Source organism: Camelus ferus, chromosome 35 (assembly GCF_009834535.1).
Source record: "Camelus ferus isolate YT-003-E chromosome 35, BCGSAC_Cfer_1.0, whole genome shotgun sequence".
Lineage (NCBI taxonomy): Eukaryota > Metazoa > Chordata > Mammalia > Artiodactyla > Camelidae > Camelus > Camelus ferus.
Window position 1 is genome coordinate 12201448 of NC_045730.1, and position 14514 is coordinate 12215961.

Here is a 14514-nt window from a genome sequence, read left to right on the forward strand (position 1 = left end):
CATATTTGTTATTGCAGCACAACCCAACTTAACTTGAGGGATAAAAGTGAGAGGAATGAATGAAATATCCTTTGGGCCTTGAACCTAACTTCTCTTTTACGTATAAAAAGTATTTTAATAGTTTTAATGATACACTGGCTTTTCTAGTCATATGCATGAAAACTAAGGAAAGAATGTATTTTATTTTGTTCCAAACGTAACCTAGAACCATCATCATTTAAGTTAAATGTTATCTGAGTCCATGAGTGAAGCTGGGCCAATGGAAACATTCACAAAAGATCCCTGCCAGACACAGCAAAAAAAAAAAAAAAAAAAAAAAAGGGATGTTTAGAATAGGTAATTTTTTTAAAAGTCTGGACCAATTAAGGCAGTTATAAGTGGATGACATTCAAATATATATATGTATATATACTAGAATGAGTTTCAAGCCACGCAAAGTTCACCAAAACAATTTTTATTTCCAGTGTTTAATTGGGTATGCACACAGGCATGACACAGGTTTGGATCCATTAAGTCCTCATGCAGAATTATATACTTCTCCATAAAGAAGCCAGTTCCATCCAGATCACTATCTACACACCTATGTTACAACATTTATATCAAATCTGGTATCTGAAGAAAAGATACACATACAATATGTTCATTTAAGTTACATATTTTACAGAAAGATTAAAAATTCAAGTCACACAAAACTCAAAAACTGTATTAAAAGTTTGAATATAAAACTCAGAGATCCACCTGGAATGACTAAAGAATGGAAGTTCTGTATCCACCTGTGTTAAAACTGGTAAATGTAATGAAATTTGTTACCAATCGGACGCATTCGTTTACTCATTGTAAGTTACCTAATTTTAACAGTATGGCACCCTAAAAACCAAATGTGTTTTTATGATGAGGCACTTCTGTTAGTGATGAGATCAAAAGAACAGGCTTGCTGCATACTGGTGACAGCTATTTTCTTCAGTAATCTTGGGTATTACACTATGTGGTGAGTTGCAACAAATACTTTCCTCATTTGTATACAACTATCCAATATATTTTTAAATATATATATATTTATATATGTTCTTCTGGCTGTAGTAATGCACTGTAAAGCCCTTTCACAGTGCAAAATGATGAAACCAGCCCAAATGAAGGCTGCATAATAACAATTCTGGTACAAGAAAATATTTACAGTGACCGGAACGTGTAACAGTAGCTTTGATTCGCTCGAGGGGACGTACCCCCAGTTTAAAGACAGGGATGTGCTTTACTGCCTGGGGTTTCCGACAGGTGATGAGGTTGGGCGGTAGCGGGAGAGCCAGCATGCTGGCTCGTGTTCTGGAAGCTTTCTCCGTTTATTTGGTCGGGTGACGGTGGTGGAATGGAAACCGGGGGCCTGGAGGTTGAAGCCAAGGTGCTGGGAGAACCGTCTGCATCGGACTGAGAGGACCGAGCTGGGTCCGCCGCGGGAGCCCGGAACGTGCTGCCGCCCTCGGGGGCCGCGTCCCCGCGTCCCCTGCGTCCCCTCTGCTCAGGTCGGACGTGCTGGTGCGTAAGCGCTCCCTGGCCAGCCAGTCCGAGATGGACAGGTCCTGGGCTGAGCATTTCGGCTTCAACCGGTTCACAGCTGAAAGTTCCGGCTCTCTCTCCCCACTCTGCTCCTGCGCCTTCCAAAAATTCAAAACACTGATTTCAGTAGCATCCCTGTGCCCTCCCAGCGTGTGTCTACGTTTGATATTTTTCCTTTTGGCAGGATCGGCAATGGGTTTTTGATTTCCTACCCCAAACATGTCATCTGCCGGCGCTCTGGGCCTCAGTTTTAACCTATCGGCTATTTTTGTTTTCCACGTGGGCTCCTGTTTCTCGGATTCGCCTCGGGCTGGTGGTGTCGGTAAACTCCCTGTCGATTTTCCTTTTTTCATAACATCGAACACTTTTGTGATCGAAGGGGTATCTTTCTCATTCTTGGTGTCTCCTAGGCTCCCGCTGTCCGACTTGAATCTAGCGGATTTTTTCCTGGACAGCGTGTCACACTCTATCAGTTTATGGGAACTGAAGAGCTGCCTCCGGCTCTCCAGGCTGGGTGTTAAGCTTCCCTCCGTACAGCTAACTTCACTGCCTTCCGAATTTCTCCGGCTCGTCTTAGGGGCCTCTTGTAGCTTTCCCCGGAAGAGCCTGTCGGACGGCAGGGCCGCGGGGAAGACGGGGAAATCACTCTCACTGTCCGTCTCCACCGGCCGCCCTTCGCTGACCAGCTCGCTCCTCTCGTCGTCGGCCTCGTCCCCTTTACTCTCCGCCACCGACTGCACCTCGGGGCTCAGCCGGCTGGAGTCCAGGCCGGTCAGGAAGGTGGCAGACGACGTCGAGGAGCAGTCGGAGGTGACAGGTGCTGACGTTGGCCAGGTACTCGCCGCGCTTCGTCTCGGGGCTGGTGGACTTCCTGGTGGAAAACCTGGCCAAGGATGCCTGGGAGTAAGCGCTAAGGGCGCCGGAGTCGGACCCCGCGTCTTCCAAGTGCGAGGCCTTCTGTGTGGCGAGGGACCTGGGGCTCTCCCGCAGGACGGCGAGGCGACAGCTAGGGGTGGGCGACTTGGGCTGCTTGGCGCTGGGCGGGGGCGGGGGCTCCCCCACCGGCGCGCTCTCCCTCCGCGCCCCTGCCTTCTCGTCCTTGGCTGCGCCCGCGTCCTTCCTGGCGTTGCTCTCCTTGGAAGGGACCATCCTATGTTTCCTGCCCGGGGTCTCGCTGTCTTTCTTGGTCTCTTCTTTAATATCGTTGTGACACTGCTCTGCGTTTTCTTTCTTAAAAAACACATTGTCCAGTTCGTCTTCTGAGCTGCTGGGTTGCGCTTTCTCTTTTGGCTTTTTCCTCTTGCGACTGGCGGCCGCAAAGATAGAGGACACAAGCAGGTCCCTGCTGTACTGGTCCTTTCCGGATCCCCAAGAACCCTGAGAAGCAGAGAAACCAGACTTTGAACGTGAGAATGTGAAGGAAAAGCCCTGATGGGCTAACGAGCTAAGTCACAAATCTAAGTGTGATAAGTGTCGGTTTACTGATATAAGTTCTGCCGGGCTAACTCATAAATCTGAAGTTTAGTGTCAGTTTACTGGGCTAACAAGCTAACTCATAAATCCAAGCTCAACAAGTGTCAGTAACGTGATCTGTTCCAAATTGATAAGCTCTAGTGTACTGATTCCTTGCTTTTTGTTGTTTGAACCTTATTGGCTAATAGCCCCATACTTGTAATTAACCCTATAAAACCTCATGTGCACGTCTTGGAGGTGCTCAGAACTTCAGAGCAGAAGCCCCTCTGAGCCCGCCTGCCGTAATAAATCTGAGTACTCCAACCCTACGAGTGGTGCTTGTTTCTTGGCTGGCCTGTCATTTCCGTAACAAGAACATTACTGAATTCATTTTCTGAAAAAGTCCCCCCCCCACCCCCCCGGATATTTCTTAACTACTAAAGGTGAGCACTAACAGAGTATGCTTTCTTATACCTCCTTTTAACTTGTACTTAAGATAAATTTTTCTCTTTATTTAATTAGCCCATTTCTTGGCTGGTGGTATTTGTTTGCTATTTATGTGCCAAGTCACAGCTCACATACGCCTGTCTTTCAGGGACATATTTGCTGCTTGGTTTGCTCTAGTCTCCTATTCTTGTCAACTACCCTGAATCTACTGACCGTCCCTGCTCCTGCAAGGCTCAGAGGGTCCTCAGGTCCCTTCATCTAGAACATGGGATTCATAAAGAGTCAATATTCCCACTCAGTTGGATACAACATTCTGACATCGGATACAAAAGATTTATGACTGCCTTCAATCTTCTCATTACAGATCCCACATGACATGGATCCTGCGTCAAATAAGCTCCCACTGGCTCAGCCAGGCTGGGTTTGGAGACTGGTTTGGAGTCAGGCTGATCTCAAGTAACTACAAAAATCAGAAAATTTAAATAACAGAAAGTCAACTAAAGATCTTAAATCCTTACCATAGCAACACTGGAGTGCACCGCCTGGGGGAAGCGGTGGGTGCCTGCAGCCTACCGGCTCTGCCAGCTATGGGTTCTTGACGGCAACTATTGAAGACTATTTAATTAACCTGTTCATAATGCCCACCGGCTAAGTAAATGCAGGGGGGATGTCAAAACATTAGCTGGTTTAATACACACTTTAAGACAAGCAGGCAGGCAGGCAGCACATTTCTCTATTGTCATAAAAATCTTAGACAAGCTGGAACTACTATATTGAAGCCTTGAAAAGTAAAGTAAAAATTTAGGCTCTTGTATTAAAAGATTTCCTAAGTTGTTACAAAGAATTACATTATTTGGGTATCCATTATATATTACAGGCATGATACAGGCACCACCATAATTAAGATAAAGTGACTGCTATAACCAAAGATTAAAAAATATGCATCTAGTAAGTGGGAAGGAGGGAACTTCAAACAGGCATGAAGTCTAAAATCTTATATTCTGGCAAAAAAGGATGGGGCACCTGCTCCAAGTTAAGTCTAAGGAGACGTGACAACATAATGCAAGGAGTGATCCTTGACTGCATCCCTGTCCAGGGAGACAGAAAACAACATTGTTGGGACAATTCGGGAAATCTGCATAAAGACTATACATCAGAAATAATAATGTATCATGTTAATTCCCTGAGTACAATAATTATACTGTGATTATAAAGGAGAATGTCCTTGTTCTTAGGGAGGCACAATGAAGCATTTAGGGGTAAAGTCTTACCATGTCTATAAGTAATTCTCAAGTGATTTAGAAAAAAACATATATATAGACATATATATATATATCAAGATTCACTAACTGATAAATCTAGGGCAAAAGGTTTGTGTCCTATTACACCAGGGACTTTTCTGTAGGTTTAAAATTTTTCAAAATAAAAAGTTGGGGTGGAGGGAGGGGTATACCTCAGTGCTAGAGGGTATGCCTAGCATGGAAGAGGTCTTGGGTTCAATCTCCAGTACCTCTATTAAAAAAAAAAAAAATCTAATTACCTCCCCCTGCCAAAAACAGAAAGGTAAAAATCACAATGTAAGTGATAGTGAATGATATATCATTAAAATACTTTGTAAAATTTTCTGCAAGAAATTAAATTATAATTTAGTCACATGTGACCCCATTATATTTAGAAATGATATGTAAAGTTCAGGTTTCATTTCTAAATAGAACAGCGTTTTTAGAAATTTATTGACCATTCTACTTGTTACTGTCTCAGCAGACCAAAATTTGGACCAACTGATAAAAAACTGTCTAAGAACTATAGGAATTTCTTGGAGGTGTCAACAGAACACAAATTATGTTTAAAAACTGATTCTAAAAACAAAGTTAGTGATCTTGCTGAAAGGAAGGCACCTATTTTCCATAAACAGTGTATAATAATAACAAAGTCTATCCTACTACTGAAATATTTACAGATGAAACTGGATGTTTGGGATCTGCTTCAAAATAGTCCGAGGAGGAGCAAGTGGGTGGATGCAGATGAGACAATCTTGGCTGTGTGTTAGGATGGATAATGAAGACTCAGGATACTAATATTCTCTTTACTTTTGTATATGCTGGAAAATGCCTACTTCTTAAACTATGCTGAGATAAACCCAACATCCCAACTCACAATCTAGTATTCATCGTATTCTATTTTTAAGCGTTGATTTTTCCCTTCATAAGACTTTGTTGGTTTCTATCACCTGATACGGACCGGGGTATGTCTGCATCTGAATCATAACAGTTGGCCACAAAGCCATTCCCCCACCACTGAAATATTTCCAAAGTGTACGAAACAATTTACCTTAGATTTGGTTGAGTCACTAGTGGCTGAATCTGTGAGAAGTTAAATAGAACACGGTCAGTATTAGTCAGATTCGTCACCGCTTTCAACAAACAATGCAAAACTTATGGAAAAGACAGGCACAGAACAACATGTGAAAGCCAAACTCAAAAACAATAGAACACAGTGGATAGTCAGAGCTCACAGAGATGCAAGCTGCACCACAGAAAGCCACCGCCATGAAAGGATGCTGTGAATTGTAGGCAGAATCAGCTCAATGATAGGGATGGCAAAGGAGCCCTGTACTAAACGAAACAGAGACACTAGGGTTGATAAAATTAGCCAAGTGTTATGTCTAGCAATAAAGCAGCTCCAAGACCTTTTGAAGAATTGCACCATGTGCCACATCCTGTATCTGAAACTGATACACAATGTAGAACTTTTAAGATTATTGGCTGCCCTTGCTACAAATTGAGACACTTATACTTGGTGTAATGAGGAGGATTTTTGTCAGACTGTCAATCTTGAATTTTAGAAGCATCTACTTATGCGTAGATAACCCTGCTGCCGGGTCACTTTGGTTTTATGTTGAATGATGCTGACCTCTGTGCTTTGGAGCCCTGTTTCACGTCTGTGCAGCCAGGGATCCTTTTGACTAGTTAGAATTGCTACCAGTTTGGCCATTATCTACTAACAAAGGCTATTATGGAAATGGAAAAATGGAGAGCATAATTTCACTGTCTGGCAAAAACTCAGGGTATACAAGTATAAAAGAGGGTAGGAAGGGGCTAGCACTCTTAAGAACAACACCAATTTTGAAATTTTCTCCTTTGAACTTCAGGGAAATGGATTTTCAAAATTAAATGAGCTGAGCCCCATGCCACGCCCCTTTCAACACATGGCTCAATGCTTTTATGACTTTAAGAACTGGTAGACCATACCATGCTATTTCTCCTCACGGTCTGCTTCAGAAATAACAAGAAACAGCAGAAAGACTTTTAAGAAAGTAGCAGTGATCTGTTGACAAGCATCTTGAGAGAAAATGGACACCACAGATCAACTCGGTTGGCATTTACAAGAAGCGGGGGTTTCTGCAGACAAGGCAGCTGCAGTGGGGACAGCAGCCCTCCTTCTTCCTACAGTTCCAGCTGTCCATCAGGGACACCACGGAATCCACTAGCGACATTACCGTGTGATAGACTCCTCCCATCTCACCTGGTCAACATCAGTATAGATTTGCCTGTGTCAGTAATGCTGAAAAAAACCCTTTAGGACTAAAGCAAGAACTAGAGGGAACAAAGGGAGAACATGATGTCAGACGACATGCTAGGTTAGTGCAACAGGCTGGCAGGAGAAAATCTGCATCGGAAGAGCCTATAAAACCTAATACTTTAACCGAAACATTAGGGCGGCAATTAGAAAACAGAAGACTGTCAAAGAAGATCGACTTTTGCGATGACACCTGTGGTGACAAGTAATACACTGTATATTATGGAAACGGTGCCCGGGAGCATTTCACATATTTAACTTGCTGCTTTTTTAACAGAACGTCCAGCTTGAGCATCAGAACTACTCATACAGCCTAGACCACACTTTCTGCCATCACAGCAACCACATACTCAGTAGCGTTCATCTGTTTTACCTTGTGATGACTATTACATGGAAACTGTGAATTTAAAGAAAAAAAAAAAGAAAGAACAAAACAGTGGTTTGCATGCTCATTTTCCCTCGTATTCCCTTTTCTGACAAGCATTACAACTCCATGCACTGCCAATGGCTTTTAGTCACTGGAAGATGATTACGATCCATCAGAAAAGGAAGGTTAAGTTCTTTATCAGTGGAAAGGAAGAAAAAGAAGGAGAGGAAAAAAAAATCACAGTGAATTGTTAACTTAGGATTGAGTTTTGCTTTTTCACGTTACAAGAATTTAGCTTTTAAAAACCTAGAGATTAATGCTGCCCAGGCAAGAGTTACCTGATACATCTCCAGGGGAGACTCCGGTCCTTCCAATGTTGGTGAGTAAATGATCTATGTTTGGCACTGGCTGGGAGTCTACTGTGCTTTCCTCCCGCACTGTCGTCTATGGTTAATAAACAAAGATCTCTCCATCATTTCTTCAAAGATACTTTCTTTAAAATTCAAACAACATTTTAGTAAAAGACACATTTCTGAGTGGAGGACATGTGCTTCATTTTTTTTACACTGTTTGCATATAATTAATTAGCAAAAAAGGCATCATACATGTATTTTCATTAGATCAGAAACTGAGGAGCTATGGTGACCTGCTTCCGGGATGCAAAGCAGACAATATAGCATACAAAGCAGGAAGCTGACACTGCTGCAGGGCCAGGATCTTGTGGCGTCCCAAAAGAAAATGACAGAGCCCGAGCGCTGATGAACAATACTTACAAGAGGTTCTTCCGCACCCTCTTCTGTGAAAAACCAGTCATGCTAAAATTTAAAATAAAGAAGGTGAAAAGGAGAAATTAAATAACCCCCGAAATCGATCTAATTTGGAGGACAGTATAGAACAAAAGGTAATTTTCTTAGGACAGAATTTGGTAATAAATTTTTTTTCCCTACCAAATATCAGCTGCTCACGAGAAAGAACTTTCTCAATGAGATAAAGCCTGGACTTACGTGCTGGATCAGGGTCTCCACGATCTTGTACTGATCTGGCATGTGTGTGACCATGTGGGTCATGTTATCTTCCGATGTCCTCACGAGAGTTGGACCAAACACGATGGCTAGGTTTCTTGGTTCCATCTGAAACAAAGGATGGTGTAAGATACCACTTTTCTTAAGAAAGTAGGTTTAAATTCTCTCTTTGCATGTTTGGCATTTTATTTCTGAAAGGCTCTTTTGATGAAAAAGAATGCAAAGAACGGTTGACTGACGTGTGTTAAAAAAATAGTAATAATACTTCCTAGTTAGAATGTTCGTACAGATTGGTTTATGGAAGTCCTTTTTCTCGCTTTAATGACAATGTATAATGCTTAACTGGCATTCATTTTTCCCCCAGGAAGTCTGTGATTGAAAACAATTGATTTGGTTCAAAACTAGTATTACCAGAGCTGGGTTAACTGACAAAAATATTAAAATCAAAGAGAATAAATTCTCAAAAGAACAGGGAAATCCTCCCCACAAAAACTAAAATAAAAATTTCCAAATTTACCCCTGTAGTAACATCAAGATCACTAATACGTTAAAACCTAATGTTTGAAAATATTTTTTTGACCAAATTTTTACTTCAACCAAAACTTCCAAAGCTTTTTGCTTATCTGTACGCCGACACGAGCACCTCAATATCACATGCCTGTATGTTTGTGTGTTCATTTCCATGGTGTTCTGTATTCCTGGTTAATTATCAAAGGTGCAAATCCTTTGTTTTCCTTTGTTACAGTGTTTGGTGAAAGTTTTTGAACTTAGGATTTGATTAAATGTTAAATAACCAACCCCCAAAACATACCAGAAGGTAAAAGAAAAATCACTGCAGAACTCAAAAAAAAAAATTCAACCTCCTTTTACCCTTTTGTCCTCTCAACCCCACCCCGACCCTTTCCACTCTGGTAACCACTACTCTGTTGTCTGTATCTATGTGCTCTTTTTGTGTTTGATAAAGGTAATATGGTGGTGGTAAAACAAAACAAAAGTCTTATCTTCTTAAGTCTAAACAAAACTAAACAAGAAAATAGCTGTTATTTTTCACTGTATACTATTTGGCACATTTTTGAATTGTATTGTAAATACTTCCCATTTAAATTGTTATTATACAGTTGAAAAATAAAAAGAAGTAAAATTTCTGACTTTTTCACTTTTCTTGATGGATAAATGTAAAAGAAAATGTCTTTAAAAAATAACAATGGATATTCTGGGGATCTTCTGCTTTAAGAGTGATCTTTAGCGGGAACTGATCACCAATATGATGTATTTTAGAGCTTTTGTTTAATTATAACCTATTTTTGACTATTTGGCATGAAGCATTGAACCATGTCTTTTCGACCAAAGCCACTGACAAGACATCTTTTCAATATACAGTTTACACACCTTATTTTTTTCTGAATTTTCTGCCACTGTCTTCAGATGAGCCGAAAGAAACTTGAGTGTTTCATAATGATGTTCAGGCAAATCGTGAATCTGAAACATATTATTTTCATGATGGATTTAAATGCTGGTCTTTTTGTTGTTATCTCCAAAAAATACAAAATAATACCTACTAGTCTTTTTAATGTTTTCAGACGATCTAGAGGATCCTCCTTACGATTGGCTTCAATAAAGTCAGCATATTTATCTGACAACAACATCAAGAACAGAAAAGCGAATTTATCTTAAATTGTTTAGGTGAACTATAATCTAGTTTTCCTTTCAATTTCAAACCATAATTAAAAAGAAAAAAAAAAAAGTAGGGAAGACCCCCCCCCAAATAGCGTTTGAAATATTAACTCCCTAAAACTGCTATAAGTTTTTAATGAACATGATGATAATTATCATCAAATACAGGAAATTCCCTAAAATGTGAGTTCTCTGACGGTACATTCTATATTTATAAAGTCTGCCACTCTCTGTCCCTTGACCACAACCTCTACCACACGGTCTTGTGTAAGTCAAATAGTTGGCTTGACTGAAAAAATGGTTTTTTACTAACTGTACCTTATTACATATCAAGACTTTTGACAGAATAATATATTTTAACTTGATTGTAAACATGAATGAACAGCATAATATATATTTTACTGAACTTAAACAATTTTTTATCAATTCTTATTTTTGAAATGTATCAGGAGAAAAAAAATCCAGATGGCAAAAAGTAGCACATAACCATGCCTTGTATATAAATAAGAACTGAACAAAATCTTCTGTTCCTTTGACAGAAATATTTTCTCCCAGTTCGATTTAATATGCTGTGTTTTCCCAAAAGTGCCATGTTAAACGGTTCCACTTGGTATCATTCATGGACGTTAACTCACCATTTGTGAAGAGAGGTTCAGGGAGTTTTCTGAAGAAGGATTTTAATAAACTGCTTATGACATTCAAATCTCGCCATTTCTAGGTATGCAAAATAAAAACACAGTGTTTTCAAAGTCAGTACCATCAGAGAGAAAAAACAAAGATGAGTTACTCAAATAGAAATAAAATAAACTTACATCATCTTGGATGTCAATGTCCGCCATTCCCTTGTTGAGTTCCTCCTGCATACTTGAGATGGCTGCGTTGTTTCCAGGAACTCTGTAGATGCCTGTATATTCAAGACCTCTTTCTTCAACTAATTTGCAGCATATGTCAACTATTAATGGAATATACTGCAAAATAAGGAAGAAACATTTTATTTAATGTAGCACGAATGCTTATCTTTCATGAATAGATGTGTATCATAGGTAAGAGATCCTTTCATCCAGGAGGAACCACTGTATAAATTGCTGTTCTTTGATAGAGAGAAAATAGAGAATACAGACATTGCAGAACAGGGAATAGATAACAACCAGCAAGAGATACTTGAGTCAGTGGAAGGAGAACCATTAGGTCAACACAGAAAGAGGAGGATTCATGGAGAGAGAACATTCCAAGAGGAAAGGTGAGCAGGTGGGAGCAGCTGAGTTGAGTAAAAGAAGGGGGAGAAGGAAAAACATCCATCCACTTGTGATACGGATCCTAACACAGATGTTCTAAACACACACAAATGCACATTTATATTTATCATACTTTCTTAATCAAGTCCTTGTTCCCATCCTTCTAAGATGCTAAAAACAGAAATACACGATTTGAAAATGAATTCTTACAACCCTTCCAGATACATTCTTAATGGTTGAATATTCTATTTCAAAGTCAATGCATCAGGAAAAAAGCACTGTAGATAAAATTACTCAACACACTTGTATAGGTCAGAAATGCTTAGAGAAACTAAGACCTGATAAGAAGAGGAAAACACCCAACAGACCGACAGACACCCCCTGAGGTCTGCACGGCCGTGTGCTCAGGTTCTGTTATGACTACGGCTGAATTACTGGCTTTAGGAAATCCGGCTGGCGGGGGTCTCCTACCCGGTTAGTGTGGGCTGGCGGGCAGTCGTCCAGTCTGACCCCGAAGGTTCCTGTAGCGGTGGGCTTTTTTTCAAATGTCTTCCGCATAATACTTGGAATGCCTTTTCTCCATGTGCCCTTGTCCTTCGGGGGACTGGTGTCCTCTTTTGATCATTATTCAAAAGAAAATGACATAAGAAAATGGAAACGAGTGTTTAAATCATGACTTTAACGATCCTTTATCAATATTTATATAAATCAGTCCTGTACTATAAGTACCGTATCCTTTACTTATCAAAAATATTCTACTGTCTTCCTAATATAGCACGCCTTTCAACCTTCCATACAATTTATGTTTCTTCACCCTTTGACAATCTGTACCATGAAGGATTTTCTTTAAAACAGTCAGGAAAAAAGAATAACTGTGAGATCTTTATTGTGAGATTTTGGCCCAAGGAAATAGAATGGTTTTATTTCAAAATGAAAGCACCTGTATCCTCTGCATTACTCCTATCTATATTTTTTTATGTAGATGTATGTGCTGAATTTTCCTTCACTTGGTCTTTATTGCGAGGACCCCCCCTTGAGGGCGTGATCCCGGGGCGCGCGCGCCCTGCGCTCACGTCTGCAGAGACGCCCCGGAGAAACAGGGAGCGCCCGCACCGCCCCGGGGCGAAGCCGAGACTCATGAGAAGCGCGGACGCCAGTACCTTTGCTGAGAAGCTTCCTTTCGGGCTCCTCCTTGGGCGAGTGTGGACTCTGCGTTCGAGGCTCCGCTCTGGCACCCAGCAGGGTCTGCCGGATGCTGAGGCTCTGCCGGGGCGTCCTGGGCACCTGCTCCGCTTTGCTGCCGGAAGAAGGGGGCGTTCCTGAACAAGCGCGCATCTTACATCCCAGCCGCCTCGCAGGCGTGGTGGGGTTCTCACCTCATCAGGCTGTTATATTCCTTTATTCTTCGACTTATCAGATCCCTGTTAGTGACTCCAGTGTCCTGTGGAATAAACAGAAGGTAAAATTAGAAAGTCGATTCTAAACTTGAATAGGAATTCTCATTTGGGGGGAGGGGCTCTATATTGCGCTACTTTGTTTATTCAATACGGACACTGTGGAGCTGTGTTAAAACCTCTATTCAAATCACAACTGTGGGACAAGAGTTCTCCGTTTAGGTTCTGTGCTCTGCCAACACCTAGACTAGTACCAGCAAGTCACTGGTGTTGAAACTTCTTGACCTGACATTTTAAATAAATGACTGTGAAGCAGGGAGCCAGTTTTTTCTCTCATACCAGAAAGAATGATCGGAGTTTCAAAATAATCCAATTGGACAAAAAGTGGAATCCTACCAAAATCAGTTAATGGTTAATTTGGAGAAGCAGTGAGATCGAGAATCAGTTTGGATCAGAAGTAGCAGTTAGATTATCAGAAGAAAAAAGCTCAACTGTTTTTAACCTCAACAGGCTAACTTAGAAAACACGCTATATGGAGAACTCAGAGTTGACCATTAGGTGGTGACTTTTTTTTCCCCTACTGATTCCAATTATATGTTGATACATGTCCTCACATATTTTTTTTTGACTTGTCTCATTTTGATCTCAATGAACATTGTAACTTACAATGAATACAGGCTTTGGAGTTGAACAATCTTGAATTCAAATCGATTCTTCTCATTTTCCAACTGAAAGAGGATGTGGTTAAGATCTAGAATAAGATTGCCTGGGTGTAAATCCTAGCCCTACACTTCTCAGTAGGTGACCTTGGAGAAATCACTTAACCTCTCTTTGCCACACAGTTTCCTTCTTTGTAACATGGTTATTATCATAATATGACTGCTGAGATTGCTGGGATTAACTAATGTAAATGCTTCTGATTGCCTGCCATATGGTATATGCTCAGTGACTGATCACTTTCTTATCTACAAGGCTGGGGGAGCTCCCTGTGTCTTAACACTGGATGATAACGATGCTGCTCTAAAGGCTGACATGAAGTCAGTGTTCATGATCTACCAGGCACCACGCTGCATGCTTCCTAAGCATTATCTCATTCAGTCCTTAAAACAGTCCTGTGTTTCAAAGATGAGGTCATCTATCAGATTCTTTCAGTCTTCTTTAAAAAAAAGTCACGAAGGTGCCTGTTTTATCCGCATACATCACCTTGAACACGTACCTCTTCGTTCAGGTTGCTGCTCTCCTGGATGGCCTTGATCCAGGCTAACATGTCGTCCCTGTCTTCAGCCTGGAACAGGCACTCGCAGTCGGAGGTGGTGAGTCGGAACACGTTCCTCCTCTTGGTCTCGCTGTAGGAGATGTCTATCAGGCATGCGTTCACACTGATGGGCTGCTCCTCTTCAGACGGAGTGGTCTGCTCGCGTTTATCTTTGTACAGGTACAGAGAGTGACCTCGAAGAACAACATACATCTGCTTCCATGGCCGAATACTTCCGCCAACCCGCTGGAAAACAGGAAGCAGATCAGGACCGCTCAATCCTCGGCTAAACCTTAGTGACAGGACAGACACCCTCAGCGGCACTGCCAGCACGTGTCAGCGTGCACCCAAGGCAGCAGGCGCCCGCTTTATGTCAATGTCTGTCTGCCAGGGGAGGAAAGACAAAAATTGTGGAGCGTAAACCAAGTTGGGCCATGTGTTCACTTCAAAGTCAAGGATAGTGAAAACTCACTTTCATTTGGTGGAGAAAATGAAATGAACAAAGTAATTAGGATAGAGCAGCTGTAGCAAACTGAAT

General features: G+C 41.3%; 1 protein-coding gene across 1 annotated transcript in view; it reads right to left on the minus strand.

Moving 5' to 3' along the window:
- Nucleotides 1–438: 438 nt before the first annotated feature.
- The window catches only part of ARHGAP21 (Rho GTPase activating protein 21), a 119501-nt gene continuing 105425 nt past the window's right edge, over nucleotides 439–14514 (minus strand). The window contains 15 exon segments of the mRNA XM_032473852.1: nucleotides 439–1467; nucleotides 1470–2366; nucleotides 2368–2928; nucleotides 5782–5813; nucleotides 7735–7840; nucleotides 8170–8211; nucleotides 8401–8526; nucleotides 9808–9897; nucleotides 9978–10051; nucleotides 10728–10806; nucleotides 10905–11060; nucleotides 11799–11941; nucleotides 12488–12624; nucleotides 12704–12768; nucleotides 13938–14222. Of these exon segments, the coding sequence (XP_032329743.1) occupies nucleotides 1231–1467; nucleotides 1470–2366; nucleotides 2368–2928; nucleotides 5782–5813; nucleotides 7735–7840; nucleotides 8170–8211; nucleotides 8401–8526; nucleotides 9808–9897; nucleotides 9978–10051; nucleotides 10728–10806; nucleotides 10905–11060; nucleotides 11799–11941; nucleotides 12488–12624; nucleotides 12704–12768; nucleotides 13938–14222 (3030 nt within the window). The 3' untranslated portion in view covers nucleotides 439–1230.